This window comes from Eschrichtius robustus, chromosome 2, assembly GCF_028021215.1.
Source record: "Eschrichtius robustus isolate mEscRob2 chromosome 2, mEscRob2.pri, whole genome shotgun sequence".
Lineage (NCBI taxonomy): Eukaryota > Metazoa > Chordata > Mammalia > Artiodactyla > Eschrichtiidae > Eschrichtius > Eschrichtius robustus.
In genome coordinates this window covers 165,650,819-165,666,892 of record NC_090825.1, presented here as the reverse complement: position 1 = coordinate 165,666,892, position 16,074 = coordinate 165,650,819, and the positions used below count along the sequence as shown (strand labels likewise).

General features: G+C 53.9%; 2 protein-coding genes across 13 annotated transcripts in view; one reads left to right on the top strand and one right to left on the bottom strand.

Annotated features, from left to right (window-relative positions):
* Positions 1 to 12,290, top strand: part of GATAD2A (GATA zinc finger domain containing 2A) — a 101,765-nt gene extending 89,475 nt beyond the window's left edge. For 8 of the 12 annotated variants that reach the window (XM_068536642.1, XM_068536650.1, XM_068536649.1 and 5 more), the window contains 5 exons: positions 1,990 to 2,269; positions 4,723 to 5,021; positions 5,694 to 5,840; positions 6,072 to 6,267; positions 8,735 to 12,290. In XM_068536642.1, coding sequence (XP_068392743.1) covers positions 1,990 to 2,269; positions 4,723 to 5,021; positions 5,694 to 5,840; positions 6,072 to 6,267; positions 8,735 to 8,865 — 1,053 coding nt within the window. In that variant the 3' untranslated portion in view covers positions 8,866 to 12,290. The remainder of the gene's footprint in view (positions 1 to 1,989; positions 2,270 to 4,722; positions 5,022 to 5,693; positions 5,841 to 6,071; positions 6,268 to 8,734) is intronic. The other 4 variants (XM_068536652.1, XM_068536648.1, XM_068536653.1 and 1 more) reach the window with 2 other exon arrangements.
* Positions 12,291 to 14,845: 2,555 nt separating this feature from the next.
* Positions 14,846 to 15,957, bottom strand: TSSK6 (testis specific serine kinase 6). The gene has a single exon (XM_068536638.1). It carries the CDS (start codon positions 15,690 to 15,692, stop codon positions 14,871 to 14,873), a length of 822 nt encoding a protein of 273 aa, XP_068392739.1. The 5' UTR covers positions 15,693 to 15,957; the 3' UTR covers positions 14,846 to 14,870.
* Positions 15,958 to 16,074: the final 117 nt, after the last annotated feature.

Genomic DNA, 16,074 nt, shown 5'->3' with positions numbered 1-16,074 from the left:
TGGCGTGACTTGCCTGCTTCCTTGGAGCCAGGTGAGGTCTTGGATAATCCAGCCCCACAGACAGTGGTACTGTAGCTCCTTGGAGCTAGTTGGGGCATGAAAGTCATGGGCAGTAGTCTTATGTTGCCAACTGCCATCTAGCAGAGGTGGATAGCTGCCGAGAGTGGGAGGGGTGGAGATCTGAGCTGAGATACGGGAAGGCTCAGGGTGGGGCACCGGAGCGCTCCGCACCCTCCCCCTCTACAGGCACAAACGTGTGGAGAATGTCTGCAAATGTCCTTTCAGCACCCGTGCATCTATTCTTAGCCGGGCATCCCTTCACCTCTGTACAGAGCCTCTGAAATGGGGAGGGTTTGTCGCCACCCAACAGAGCGGGGAAGATGGGACCAGGGGTGGGCAGGCCGAAGCATGAGACCAGGGGCAGGCAGGCCGAAGCATGATCCTCATTGACAGATAAAATTACTGGGTTTGCAAGGGCTTTTGTTGATGTGCAAGTTAGCTTCTCTTCCTCCTTTGGCATGGTGCATCCTTGCCCGCCTTTCTCAGATAAGATCATGGCCAGCAGGGCTCTGGACAGCGTCCCTGCCTCTTCTAAAGTCAGGTTCAAGTACAGTCTTGCCACCCAAATGGGGACGTCCTGGACAGGCAGTTTCATCCACACCATAAACTCGGATCAAATTACTACCGTGTACCATACCCTGTTCTCATGCCGTGTGGATGGGAACCAGGCAGGCAGTGGTGGATCCTGTGGCTGTGCTCCCTGTGGGGCCAGGGGAGCCTGCAAAAGGGACAGGGAGGAACTGGCTGGTCAGAGGCTGGAGTGGACAGGCCAAGGTGCTGTGATGGCATCCTCTATGGTGGGGAGTTTTGCTCCGCTGTGGAGACCCCATGGGTGGGGTCTGGGCAACCGTCCTGGGCTCCCTGAGCCCCATGATGTGTTACATACAAGTTGTCAGGTGTGTGTATTTTTCTGGAGATGGTGTGCACAGCTTTCCTTCGATTTCCAGAATGGTCTTCAGTGCCACAAAGCTAAGGGCACTGGCATGGTCAGCTCCAAGTTTGGGGGGAGAGCATTTGATAATGTTGGGCGGCAAGTGGTCTGGAACAAGGAGATGGTGGAGGGTCAGCCACTGGGGTCCAGAAGATGGTAAGTAACGCAGGAGCAGTGAGGATCAGGAAAGGTGAAGTGCAGGGGCACACAAAGATGCTCATGAGGGAAATGCCATTGATGCCACAGTGAGCCACCTTTGCAACCTTTTGAGGAAGGAGGCCACCCAGACCTGTGCTGGGAGGAGAGCCAGGCCATAGTGACAGGACAGTTGCCATGCTGCCTGGGTGGGGGACGGTTGCCAAGGGGCTACCCACTGTCATGGTGATGGCTTCATGGGTGTCCTCAGGTGGCAAAGTGTAGCAAATTACAGATTTTAAAGTTAATTGGATATCAGCTAAACCTCAACAAGTGTATTTATAAGATTGGTCATCTCATAGAGCAATTAGCTTAATGCCGCTTTTCCTGTTGCTTGTTGATGTGAAGCAGCTCTGAGTTACTTTTTACTTAAAAAATTTTTTTTTTATTTTTGGCTGCATTGGGTCTTCGTTGCTGCGCGCGGGCTTTCTCTAGTTTCAGCGAGTGGGGGCTTCTCATTGTGGTGGCTTCTCTTGTTGCGGAGCACGGGCTCTAGGTGTGCGGGCTTCAGTAGTTGTGGTTCACGGCCTCAGTTGCTCCGCGGCATGTGGGATCTTCCCGGACCAGGGCTCGAAGCCATGTCCCTTGCATTGGCAGGAGGATTCTTAACCACTGCGCCACCAGGGAAGTCCTGAGTTACTTTTATAAGGATTTGTCAGTATAGCTAATGGTGCTGACCTGGAGCTACTTTTATAAGGACTTAGTGTAGCTAATGGTGCCGACCTGGGCTGTGGGTGCCGTGGTTGGGCTCTCCTCAGGGTGGGCGCCCCAAGCACCCTGACCAGGTCATTGTCTCCCAAAAGCCCTCCCCAGCATCGCTGAAAGGAACGACAGCCACTTCTGCTCAGGCCAACTCCACCCCCACCAGCGTGACCTCCGTGGTCACCTCTGCTGATTCTCCAGCCAGTCGACAGGCAGCCGCCAAGCTTGCACTGCGCAAACAGCTGGAGAAGACGCTGCTTGAAATCCCCCCACCCAAGCCCCCCGCCCCTGAGATGAACTTCTTACCCAGCGCTGCCAACAACGAATTCATCTACCTGGTCGGCCTGGAGGAGGTGGTGCAGAACCTGCTGGAGACGCAAGGTGAGGAGGCCCTGGGCCTGGGGCCGTTTTTGTCTCTTGCTGCTGAAGTTTCCATCATGCAATTTGTTTTCCATGCATAGCACATGTTGGCATGTCTGCTGTGTACCCACAGCTGTGGGGCACATTGTGGATGACATCTTGTCATTAGTTATTTGCTTGCTGTGAGGTTTAGATAATTTCTTTCTTTTTTTTTTTTAATTTTTATTGGAGTATAGTTGATTTACAATGTTGTGTTCGTTTCAGGAGTATAGCAAAGTGAATCAGTTATACATATGCATATATCCACTCTTTTTTAGATTCTGTTCCCATATAGGTCATTACAGAATATTGAGTAGAGTTCTCTGTGCTATACAGTAGGTCCTTGTCAGTTATCTGTTTTATGTATAGTAGTGTTTACATGTCAGTCCCAATCTCCTGATTTCTCCCTCCCGCCCTAGATAATTCCTTAAACGTACGATAGGCGCCTTCTTTCTGATGGGGCCACTTCTGAGAGTTGGGCAAAGGTGGAACTTTGCAGAGCCTTGAGTGCTCTTAGTCCGCAAAGTGGGAGAGGGACACCTATGCCCGGGCCAGGCTCATTGTATTACCCTCCTTGGAAGTAGTTTGGAAAGCACACCTGCATGTTAGGAGGTTTTAGGAATAAAAGAGTATATATAAGGTAGTGAGCAAAAACGATACTGAAAGGTGGGAGGTCAGGTTGGCCCTTTGGGAGCCTCCAGCAGATGCTGAACTGAGGACTTTCTGCCCTTAGATTGAGTTCGTGGTGGCATTTATTAGGCAGCCATCCTGAATCCCCGCCCCACGTGATCTCGTCAGATGCTCAGAGCCGAGGAGGAGGCAGAGCTGTAACCTTTTCAGGGCAAGGGATGGCCAGGTGGACTCCACCTGAGCGACTGTGGGGCACCAGAGCCAGGCCCAGTGGGGAGAGATGTGGGCTCTGACACAGCCTGGATGTGTCTGGATCCCTTCAGTGACTCCTTTATGATGAGATTAAGTTGGCAAAAAAGCTGCTATAAGGCCAGTGCAGTGCGGCAGGCAGGAGGCCTGAGTCAGGAGGCGATGCCTGCCCGTCGTACGCTTGCCTGTGCTGGGCACCCGCTCTCCCAGACCAGTCTGTCTCCGCCTGTTCTCATCAGGGGTCAGTCACCCTCTCCTGTTGTCAAAAAACAGGACCTAACTGTGGGAGGAGGCTCTGAGTCCTGCTTGAGGTGTCTCTTGACATTTCGCAGAGCCACAGGTGGACACTGAGTGCAGCCCTGCGCTGGTGTGTCTGTTCTGACGCTGGTCATGCAGGCCGCAGCTGCCTGGGAAGCAGGTACCCCATCCTCTGGGGTTGGATGTGTGGAAGCAGAAGTGCTCTTGTTACCAGAGCATGTTAGCTGTAGGCTGGGGGCTGGAACTGGGGACCCAGTGTAGACCCCTGAGCCTTGGGCAGCTTGGGCAGGCAACATCCCATCTGCTCCGTGGAGTGACAGGTACCCCCCCTAGAGTCAGATCCTGCACAGCCCCTCAGCAGTTAGGGGCAGCTCGGCCAGGCCCAAGGCGCGATGGGGAGGCTAAGGGTCTCTAGGCATCATGGTCCATAATGCCAAGAGGCAATTATAAACTCAGGAGTGCTGGACACAGAAAAGATAGGAACAGAGTGCAAAAGGTACCCCTTACTGCACATTGGATGGCAAACATATATACATTGAAGAAAGTATTGACCCCACACCTCAGCAGGTGCTTTTTGTGGCTTCCCCAGTCACCCCTCCTGTAGCTGATCAAGGAGCCACCGAGTTCCCATTTGCCAGGGCAGCCGGGTATGTGTCCTGGCCCTGCCACTGACCAGCCATGCACAGGTCACTTCAGCTCCTTGGCCTCAGTTTCTTCCTCAGGACAGTGGGGTGGGGGGTGCCCCTCAGAAGTTTGTTGTGAGAATTAGACACACTGATACCCACAAGGCACCAGGCACAGTGCCTGTCGGCATAAGCACTCGCCTAGATGACTAGTCCTCTGCTAACTCACCCACTAGCAAGGGTGCCGGTCACCACAAGGTGGGGCCTCGAGTGGTCACCATCTCCTCTCCACTGGTGACGCAGTACGGGAGGGTTGGAAATGTCTGCACTGTGGGTAGGAAAGATGACTGGGAGATGCCAAGCTGACAGCACTGATGTCTTTGAGAGTTGGTATCAAGGGTGCCTAACTCACAGTGTTTTCTAAAGTGCTTCAACTTTGCTTCTGCCAGCAAAGCCTCCCGAGGCTGGCCCAGTGCCCGCACACAGTTGGCACCCAATATGTGTTTGCCTAACGAACACTGACTGAGGCTTTGGTGTCCTGATGCCAGTTGGGCCACATGGCCCAGGGTGCTGCCCCTGCTCTGCCCTCATCCATATCCCACCTGGGGGTGGTCCGGGCTCCTACTGTGGTGTTCCTGTTCCTCTGACGTGCGGCACACCCATCTCTCCCTGCAGCGGGCAGGATGTCAGCCGCCGTTGTGCTGTCCCGGGAGCCCTACATGTGTGCACAGTGCAAGACGGACTTCACGTGCCGCTGGCGGGAGGAGAAGGGCGGCGCCATCATGTGCGAGAACTGCATGGCGTCCAACCAGAAGAAGGCACTCAAGGTGGAGCATACGAGCCGCCTGAAGGCCGCCTTCGTGAAGGCGCTACAGCAGGAGCAGGAGATCGAGCAGCGCCTCCTACAGCAGGGCGCCGCCCCCGCGCAGGCCAAGGCCGAGCCTGCTGCCGCCCCACACCCTGCGCTGAAGCAGGTGAGAGTCCTGGTATGGGAGCCAGAGCTGTGGCCTGGGAGCATGGGCTGGGTGGCCTCGCCTTCCAGGAGAGGGGCCTCGTTCCTTTGGCAGGGAGTTGTCGCTAGCAGGCAGGATGTTCAGACATTCTCTCCCACACTCGGTGATCATCTGCCTGGTTGTTAACTTGTGCATCTAAATTGCATTTAATGGTGGTGTTTGGTGGTGAAAATACTAATTTGCAGTTTCTTTAGATTTTGTAGCTTTCACTCGCAGTGTGCCGGCTGACAAGCACTTCTTGTTTAAAAGGACTTTTCTGAAAGCCACATTGAGATACAAAAGGGGCGTTTGGAAGAAATGTTCTAGCTAAATTAAGGAGAGAAGCAAGTTTGAAATCAAGTTTTTTTGGCTGCTTTTTTTTTTTTTTTTATAATGCTTTGCTTTCCCACCCGCTATAGACCCAAAGCTCCCTGTTGGCAATTTTTTGTGTCCTTGGAAGTCATTTGTAATTCACTAATAAACACATCTTCTCAAGATCCCTACGTAGTGGGTGGCTGCGCTGCCCTCAGGAAATGCCTATCCTGTGGGGACTGGGCCTCAGGTGGCCATAGCTGCTGCCCTTTGGTCACTCTAGGTCACCCTTGGCCAGACTCTGGACAGTGCTGACCTCGATTTCAACCCCCGTTTGTGTAGGTCATAAAACCCCGGCGTAAGTTGGCGTTCCGCTCAGGAGAGGCCCGCGACTGGAGTAACGGGGCTGTGCTACAGGTCAGAACTGCGGTGCCGGGAGCCCCCTGCACCGAACCACCAACCGGCCCTCACATCCCAGACCGTGACCACGTCAGTCGCCGACTGTCACACTGCCTCTGTCTGTCTGTGTGTCTCTCTCTCTCTTTCCCTTCCTCCTACCCTCCCGCCTCGGTGTAACTTACCTAGTCTCCTGATTTTGGACTTCAGGGATCCCGTGTGGGTGGGAAGAGGTCAGCCAGAGCAAGGAGCGGCTGCGCTGAGCATCTTGCCCTCTGTTGTCCCCTTCCCCACACGAGCTGTTGCACCCTCTCTCCACTGTAGGCCTCCAGCCAGCTGTCCCGGGGCTCGGCCACAACGCCCCGAGGCATCCTGCACACGTTCAGCCAGTCACCCAAACTGCAGAATGCAGCCTCGGCCACAGCCCTCGTTAGCAGGACCGGCAGACATTCCGAGAGAGCCGTGAGCGCTGGCAAGGGCAATGCCACCTCCAACTGGAAGAAGGCGCCCCTGAGTACAGGTGGGCAGACCCTATGGGGCTCGGAGTAGGAACCTCGCTGGGGTTGGGTCCATCCCTTCCTTATTTTTAACCAAGACGTGCACACGCACAGGTAATGGCACAAAAGGGCCCTGAACCTGCAGACCTGCTGCCTCAGACTCTTCAGCTTCATCTCTTCTGTTCACTAAATAGGATGCCCTGAACAAGTGGCAGCCCTGGATAAATACTAATCACCCTCGCTGTCTCCACCCTCTATACCCAGACTCTCAGCTCTTGACCCAAAATGGGGGACAGAACCCGTTCAGGCAGTGCCCCCCACCCCCGCGCCGTCAGTGGACCCTGTGAGCATAGATGCTTATTTTGCCAACTCACCCCCTCTCCCTTCCTGCCATAGAGAATGTCTGATTCTGCTGTTACAGTGTATTGATACCTTTTGCGGCGCACTGACTTCATTTCTTGCTCACCCAGTGTCCTTCATTCCCTGCTCTCTGGGCACCCTCTTCCCACCCCCTCTGGCTTAGACAGGTCAGATGGTACAAAGTGCAAAACAGAATGAGAAAGCAGGCAGGAGGAGGGGGACCCTTGGGGGCTGAGATTTCAACTGAGGTAGGCAACAAAGGCCTCTGAGGAGATGGCATTTGAGGAACAACCAGGGGAGGTGGAGACCCTCAGGTGGTCATCCCCCAGTCTGCCACAGCCCCACCTTCCCTGGGTTGTCCTTGGGTCATCCCCCATACCATTTGTCCTGTTTTTTATTATTTATGTGCTGGCCTTAGGATGAAAGTTAAATATGTCTTGTGTCCGTCGGTAATTGGACAGTGAAATGTAGGCACAAAGAGCTGAGAGGAGGAGTTGGGTGAGAGGTCTAATTGGACCAAGTGTCCCATCTCCCTCCTCACCCCCACCCCGGGGTTGCTCTAGGAAGAAGAGGCACCATCATGAGATCCATCTCACTAGTCAGAACTGGGAAGTCTGGGTTGTTGGTGGAAACAAAACACAGAAGCCGGCTGTGCACACAGCTGACCATGAGTTATAAACATGCCCAAATGTCAGAGCCTTCTAGAGGAGAGTGAGCTCGGGGGAGTTCATCCAACTGCAGAAGAATCTGGCCCTCCTGGAGAGCAGAGAGCATTTGTAAACAAACCAGAGATACTTTTGTTCAGCATGTTTAAGATTACAGCTAAGAACTCATAGACTGGTCAGAAGTTCTTTTTCTGGGAAATTTGAAAGTACATGAGATAAGTGGGAAAAGTCAAATATGAGAGTATGCGTGTACGCACAGTGATAGTACCATGTGAAAACTTCGTACTAAGGGTAACGTTTGAAAGAATATGAAGGAATAAATAGTTGCTGTGTTCAACGATTTGTGGGATTAGATATGAAAGTGTCATGGCTTAAGAGGGGCATTTCTCAGAGGAGTTCTGCTTGCACTCCTGGTTGCCCTGGGTTTCTGGATGGTGGCTTTCTGGGCGGGACCTAGCAGCAGGTTTCTGGAGTGCTGGCCTTGGATGCACAGGGAGGGTTCTGTGGTGCATTTGACTTTGGAACATTTATTCCACAAAATATATTAACCCACCAAAAATACTTCTGAGTAACACAGCGACTCTGGTCCCTGCTGCAGCTGAGACTCCAGGGCAGTCCTTTCCCGCAGGCCAGCCCAAAACCTAAGTGTGCTGGTTGGAGGCTGGTGGGGCGGTGGGGGGCAGGGTGGGTGTGGGTGTGTGATACTTGGGGAATTCCCTGGCGGTCCAATGGTTAGGACTCGGCGCTTTCACTGCTGGGGCCTGGGTTCAGTTCCTGGTCGGGGAACTAAGATCCTGCAAACCGTGCAGCACACCCCCCCACCCCCCACCCCCCCCAAAAAAGTGGTACTTGTTCATCGTGGAAATTTGGAGAAAACAAAAAGAGAAGATAATGGCAGTGGCCATTGTCAACCCCAGGAGAACAAATGCTGCACTTCAGGATTCTCCTCCCCAACCCCCTTCCACCTCTTCACTCACATGTCACACGTGTGTAAATGCCAGCACATATATAATAAAAAACAGGAAGTGCCTTACAGAGGGATCATGCTGTATTTAGCATTCTGTGTCCCTCTTAATGTTTTAATGAGAGAATGTTACCATATCATTAAAAACTGAGGACAGACAGGATCAGTTGTAATGACTGCATAGTATTGCATCATACTGGATTGCCCAGTTGCACAGTTCAGTCATTTGCAGTTTTTCAGTGTTCTGTATAGCACTGTAGTAAACAACTCAGTTTTCATAGTTCTGGTAGATGACAGAATCTCTGATTATTGCCCCACGTGTAAGGTTACCGTGGCAGAGGCTGGGAACATTGTAAAAGCGATTGAGTTATTAAATTCTCTTCAGCTTCAAGGCTGGTATTTGAACCACCTTTGCTCAGTGGGCCCAGCTGAGGCTGGGGTCCTCCCAGGTGCCTCCCCCTGACTGGGGCTGTTGTGGCCTGTTGCTCTGTTCTGTTGCAGGCGGGGCCCTTGCATTTGTCAGCCCGAGCTTGGCGGTGCACAAGACCTCCTCAGCTGTGGACCGCCAGCGGGAGTACCTCCTGGACATGATCCCGCCACGCTCCATCCCCCAGTCGGCCACGTGGAAATAGTGCGAGCCGGGCCCAGTGGAGAACAGGCTCCCTCCTCCCTCCCACCTGGCCCCACCACCCTCCACCCGGGAAGACACCCTGCTCCCCGAGAGGGCGAGTAAGCGCCGGCCGTGCTGCGGAAGTGAGAGTTCCGATCTTGGCTGCAAAGTCTCATCGACGTGGGGGGACCACTTCACAGGTGGACCAGGATTATTACTGGGGACCTTTCCCATGGGCTTTCTTCCTTTCTTTGCCTTTAGTTTGCCCAACACCAGCAGAAAAGTGGACCTTGGGGGCTGGTTCTGCTCCTCGCCCTCTCCTTCGGCCCCCCGAAGGGCACATGGACGGCTCACCCTAGACACTGTGACATGCTCGGGCAGTGGCGCCCGGGGCTTCTGAAGTTGAGCGGAGCATTCTGTTTTGTTTTTGCTTTTCCCTCTGTCTTAGCCTCCTAATCTTTGACTGCCTTCCTTCATGGCAATCTCTAGGTTGACAGATTTTTTTTAATCACCTCACGATGATGGAGTTTAATGTAAACCGTGCAGACCCAGGGTTCCCTGCCAAGCACGGCCCCCATGCCCTGGAGGGTGGGCCTCTGACCACCCAGCCCTTGCTCCAGCAGAAGGCCTCTGCTGCTGCTCGTCCCGGAGACCCCCGACCTTCCACACTTAAGCAGAAGAACAAACTGCAACCCAGACCCAGCCAGAGAGCCCGGGATCCTGGAAGCTGAGAACCGTCAACAGAGTAGGGAGGAGAGAATCAGCAGCAACATCCAGAGCCTGAGCGGGAAGTTGGGAGGGGCTGGCTGTTGTGGTTTTTGTTGTGGTGGTTTATTTTATTAAATTCTTTCCTTTTCTTTTCCTACTTACTTTGATGGACAACATCCGAAGCCCTGGCCTGTGCTTCTGTCAGGTGTGTCTGGGTGGGGAGGCGCCCCTGCACCCCCCCAGACTTCAGGGTTTATGTTTGGGTCTAGTTTAGAACCTTCCCTTAAAGCGGGGCCATGCTGCCAGGGTTTGCCTTCAGACTTTTTTTTTTTTTTTTTAAACCCCCCTAGAGTCTACAGAAATGTCTTACAAAGGATCAGGTCTGCTTTTAGTTGTGTTGTGTTTTGGTTTCTCCCACTCCTTAAAAATCGGTCCATGAGGAAAGGCAGAAGCTGTTGTGTGTGTGCTGCACATGGGCCAGCTCTGTGCAGGTGTGAGGGTGTCACGCGTACGCGCACACGCGTGTGTAGATGGGGTATGCTGCTCCTCACTTCAGCCCCAGCCCTGGTTTTCCTATCCATGCAGTTAGGGACTTAATTTAAAATCCTTATTTTATAGGGCCACCTTCTTCGAATACACTGCTGCAACATTCTAATAAAGGCTCATTTAACCGCCGCCGCCCCCTCCCATGTTGTGTGACTATCAGTGTTTAGAGGACATTTTTGACATGCCGTAGAACTAGTTTTCCAAAGCGTTCTAATTTTTTGTTGTGTAAAACCCTAAATTTCTCATTGATTTTTCTTTTGAGTACATAATGTAGATGGGCTGAAGGAGGAGGGGAGGGCAGGAGAAGGGTGGCTTTCATTCCAAGATCCAGGGATTTGGGGGAAAGGGGAAATTGACCTTCAGGAGGGGTGGGGGAGTGGGGAAGGGTGTGTTTTTACACCAAAAAATCAAGAGTATGCAAGCATTTCTATTCCTCTCATTTTTCTGTGTGCCTGGCAAATAAATACCTGTCTTATACTACTCTGAGCTGTTAGCTCTCTCTTTTCAATGACATGGGCCAAATTTTCCAAATCCTCCCAGAAGGAGTGCCCGCTGGCCTCCCCTGCAAACTGACCTCAGTCCTATGCAGCAACTCAGGCGTCTGGGCCAAGGTCACCTCTGCACTGGGGATGCACCACGGTTGTTGCACCCCCGTGGGGGTTGACTGGGTCTGTGACTCCAGGGCTCAAACTGAGCCACTTGCATTGGCCCCGAACCCCGTCCCCATCAGAACCTCACTCTCCACTATGCTCAGGAACCACCTCTCCTCACCTCACCTGGCCAGACTTCTCCAGGCTGTTGAATAGGCCTTGTGAGTTCAGTACAAACTGACCACCACAGGCGGAGGACGGGATGGCCGGGCCCTGACCCTGTCTCTGCCTCCTGCAGCTCAGCATTGCAGGAACATTCCCATAGTAGGACATACTGTGACATAAATGTAGCTTTTTAAAAGGGGGTCAAGAAGGTGAGATGCCTTAATCTTTATTCATTTCTACTGTCTCAAAACTTCTATCTCCCCCCTTTTTTCCTTTAATTTCCCCTTTGCAGTGTAACTTCTATAAGCCTCAAGTGCATGGTTCTGTGATGAAATTTATAATGTTGCAAGAAAAGGCATTAAATACCTCTCTGAATACGGGAAGGATAGTAACATTAAGGGTATTCTCCCAGCCCCAAAGCCCACCCCTCAAAATTGGCTACAGTTCAGGGAGTTTGTAGGTTCCCAGTTTGTAGGTTTGTAGGAGGATCTGGTTCCCAGGAGAACCAGAGAATGTGGGAGCCCCCAGTCCCAAATGACAATTGTAACTGCCCGGGAATCTGTGACAGGAACCCCCGATGGCAACTGGAAACTATTCAAAACGTCAGCTGTTCTGTGGACTCGGGTGTGGGGTTCACCAAGCTCACTTCCCCATCTGAAGTGGCTGCCTGTGTGGGCCCGAGTGCACGTGGATGCTCGCACAGATAACTGTGCGTCCACTTGGAGCTGCCCACGGCTCTGGCCATCCTGACCATGTCATGGGGACTCCAGTCCTCAGTGTCCCATGTGTACTGTTGGGACCCACACCTTTGACAAGGTCAAGAGTGGCCTTTCCCGTGGGGGCGGGGGGCGGGGCGCGGCTCTGGTCCTGTCTGTACTATAAGATCTTCAGGAAGCAAAAGCTCACTCCAGTGCAGAGGGAATGAAAGAGGCGACAGTACACCCCTGCTGCATCCTGTGGCTCCTGTGTCCCACAAGTCACTCTCCTGTGGGCGGAGAGACACGGGGAGGAGTTTTCTATATAAATAATACATTATCATCACAGGGGTGTAAATAATGGGAAAGACAGTCCTTGCTGCTCTGCCGTAGGGTTTTTCTTTGATGCCTAGTTATGCTGCACATGGCGTTTGCCTAAAGAACTTGGACTGAGCTTTTTTTTTTTTTTTAAAGGACAGCTAAAGTTTTATAATCCTTAACAAAGAAAGTATAATAGTCACACTAGTGTAGGATATTTGGGAGGTGGTTTGTTTTGGTTGGGGGGAGGAGATTGTCACTTGTATTTATTGTGACTCTAAGTCTTTGATAATAAATGTTTAAAAAAAAATCTCCCACCAAACCGGAACAGAAGTTCCAGTAAACAAAGACGCTGGAATCAATGGCTATACATTGTGTCATGAGGAAGTTTTAGAATCTGAAGGACAATAAAGAAATGGATGATGTGTTGGCTGTATTTTTTTTTTCCGTCCCCTCAGCCCTGGTATCCCACGTTTTTGTCGCGGCTTTGGGGCAGCTTGGAAACTTGGGAAGGGACAGCAGGGTGACCCTTTGTTAACGGGGAAGCAAAGGAGAGGACACCTGCTTCTTGGGCTTCTTTCAGGCCTCACTTGTCATGGGTATTTAGTTTTCTCCCAACTGGGTTCCGCAGCCTTGCTTCTGGGCCTCCATTTCCACCAGAACCTGGGGCTTTGTGGCCCGTTTACCCACAGCGCTGGGGGAGTGCAGTGAGAATGCAGTGGGTTTTGCCCATTGGCCTGGCTCCTAGTCATCACCAGCCTCCATCCCAGAGTGGTGGGCTTTTCTGGATTGGCATGGCATTGGGTGTCTGCTGCAGGACATGATGTTGCAGGTGTAGATTCTAAGCACAGAGGGTGGGAGCCACCCGGCTGCCTCCGAAATGAACAATTTCTGGTGAATATTTGTTTTCAGAGGTTGACACAATGTTTCAAAATTTTATTCACAAAAATGAGACTTGTAAGCACTTTGTTGAATTCCAATGTGCAGTAAACATCACCCTGTTTTCCTAGGTGCTTTTATTTATTTATGTATTTTGCTGTTTCTTGTTATTGGGGCATCTCTGCCTCCAGCCTCCCCAGTGGCCATGACTAGCCTGGGCCCCAGGCATTGGGATCACACCTTGAGACAAGGGTGAGGAGGGAAAGAATGGGGTATCATGGGAGGTGACCTTTTTAGGCCAAGTCTTGCGTGAAGGGAGGGGAAAAGTGGTGCAGGGAGTGGGAGCAGCCTGTGCAAAGCCTCGGAGGTGAGACCAAGCAAGGCAGGTTGAGGACAAAGGAGAGTAGTGTGGCTGGACTTTGGGGGCAAGGGGAAAAGGATGTGGGTTTTATTCTGAGTGAGCAAGTCATTTCCCCTTTCTTAGCCTGTTTCTTCCTCTGCAAAATGAGGGGGTTGGGGCCACAGCCTATTTGAAGGGAGTGAGGGGAGAGGTGGCACATAATCCCCAGGGCACCTGAGAGCCATGGAGGGTGAGGGAGCAGGGGTGGGGTATGGTCAGACCCATAAATGACCACCCTCCTCAGGTACTGTGGGGCTCGGGTGGAGGCAGGTAGGATAAGGGCCTAGGGAGGTGTTTCCCATACACCCCAAATGACAACAGCCACTGTCACCAAACCTAGTAACCTCATCACAGGCAAAATAACCCCCAATCTCCCCCAGACCCTGTGGGGTCTCTCTCCAGATACCAGACACACACCTTTTACCTCTCCACCTCCTTTCCCCCTCCATTCCAGCTACAGGAGTTCCTAGCGTTACTCAAACACACCAGCTCCATCTTGTCTTGGGAACACTTGGAACACTGCTTTTGCTGTTTCCAGTGTTTGATTCCTTCCCGGCTCAGCTCAAATGTCGTTCCCTTCAGTCCCTCCTTGCTCACCCCCACCTGGCATTTAGCAACAACCTACAATTATTTTATTTTCACTCCATTCTTTTATTTTACTTTTCACTTGCTCCCTTCCACTGACAGCAGGGATGAATCCAAGCCATTTGGCTGAGTCCCAGAGCCTGGCACGCACAGCAGGCGCTCAAAAAAATGCATGAATGACAGAGTACAGAATGAACCCGTCAGACAAATGCCCCACCCTCGACTCTCCCCCTCACCAAGGAAGGGACCCTCACTAGGGAGAGCTTCCACCACCTTCCCACCCCACTTCAGACATATCTGGGTGCAAATCCTGGCTGTTCTTGGGCAAGTGATACCGGTGTGGGCATCAATTTCCTCTTTTGCAAATGCTGTTTCTGTAGGGACAGGCGGCCCCCGCCCCTTGCTGTTCCATCCTTAAACACCAGAAGGGTGCTGGGGTTCTTGCTCCCTAGTCCAGCACCTCCATTCCCAGGACCATTACGACGCCGGGGACGACTCCAAAGCCCCTTCGAGTCTGCCCAAGATGGGGAGCCCGAAAGGTCTGGGTTCGAATCTTTCCAACTCCCTTTTCAGACCTGTAGCAAGAACCTCCACAAGCCTTTCTCTAAAATGGGGCGCCCGCGCCTGCCTTCTCCCGGGGAGCGATCCCCTCCCCCCAGCTCCGTAAAAGGGGGCCGTCGCTAGAGCCAGGTGCGAGAAAGAGCGAGTTTATTGCAAGTTCCAAGGGGGGCAGCGCCTGGAGCGCGCCGTCCCTCACCGGCATGCGCGGCTGGCTGTGGACAGACGCCCTCCGCGCGCGTCCGCTCGCCAGCAGCTTCTCCAAGCAGCCACTGCCCGCCGCGTAGCGGTCGCTCATTCCGCACGGGGGCAACGTTTCCTTCTCCTCTCGTCCAGCCCCTTCCCGGGGCCTTCTCTCGGGGAACCGAGGAAGCGCACGCGCCCTTCTGCTCTTGGGATCGTGGCGGACGAGCTGAATTCTAAACGGGGGCGACTGCCGCCTTCGGCGTCGAAGTGGAAAAGGGGAAAGGGCGCGTGCGCAACGGCGCGCGGCGGCTTCGCGGAACTCCGGAAGCGCGCTTCTTGCGCGTGCGCTGCGCTTGCGCAGTGCTCGGGGCGGCGGGAATGGTGGGAACCCCGGCTTCTAGCCGGAGTCCCCCGAACGCAGCCAGCAGTTGCGCGCTACTTGGCTCGCGGAGGGCCTGGCCGACGGGCTGAACTGCAGTAAGTCGGCTATTAGGGTCTTGCAGCGCTCAGACAGCTCGAGGCCATCGGGGTAGAGAACGCCGCGCTTCTGACGCCGGGGCAGGCCGGCGATGTCGGAGTCGTCGAAGGGCATGCACCCGGTGACCATGACGTAGAGCACGACACCCAGGCTCCATACGTCGTACTTCTTGGGGTCGTAGGGGATGCCGAGGAGTACCTCGGGCGACGCGTAGGCGGCCGAGCCGCAGTAGGTGGTGCTCAGGTCGGGGTAGCCATGCGCCTGACGGCCGAAGCCGAAGTCGGTGAGCTTGACGTGGCGTTCATCAGGGCTCAGCAGCACGTTTTCGCACTTCAGGTCGCGGTGCACCAGGTGGTGGTCGTGCAGGTAGCGCACAGCACCGGCGATCTGCGCGAAGAGGTCGCGCGCCTGCCCCCCGGGGATGTGCCCGTTTCGCTGCACGGCCTGCAGTAGGTCGGTGGCGGCCGCCTCCATCACGATGTACAGCTTCCCGTTGCACACCTCGATGAACTCGAAGACGTGCACGATGTGCGGGTGCCGCACGCCCCGAAGGATGGACAACTCGCGTGGCAGGAACTTGTTAACGAAGTCTGGCGGCGCGCGCCGCCGGTCCACCACCTTGATGGCCACCGTGCCCTTGTATTTCTTGGACGTGGCCACCTTCACCTTGGAGTAACTGCCCTCGCCTATCGTGCGGCCCAGCTTATAGCCGAGTTCGCTCAGAAGTTTGTCGCCCGACATGGTGGCGCCTGGGGCTCGTGGGGAGCAGGAGGCGGCTGCTGTCGGTGGGCGGCCGGACTCCGATCTCGGGCCTAACCCATGGCGCTTGGCACCTGCACACCCGCACCCCCATGTGCCCACTCCCGGACCCCCACCGCCGCGGTGCCCTTTATTGCCTAGGTAACAATTTCTGCCTTGTGAAGTGACCGCGAGCGTCACCCCGCCTCGGGGTGGGGGGTGGGGGCCCAGACCCCGCCCCGTGGTGCCCCCCAAGGCCCTAGGGCTTTGTGACTCATAATAACTCTGAATGGTCCAGTTCCCGATGAGAGGACACTAGCAAGGCGTCCCGACCACCACCGGGAGTGGAAGCCGTGCCTGGGATTGGGGCGGCTCCTCATGAGTC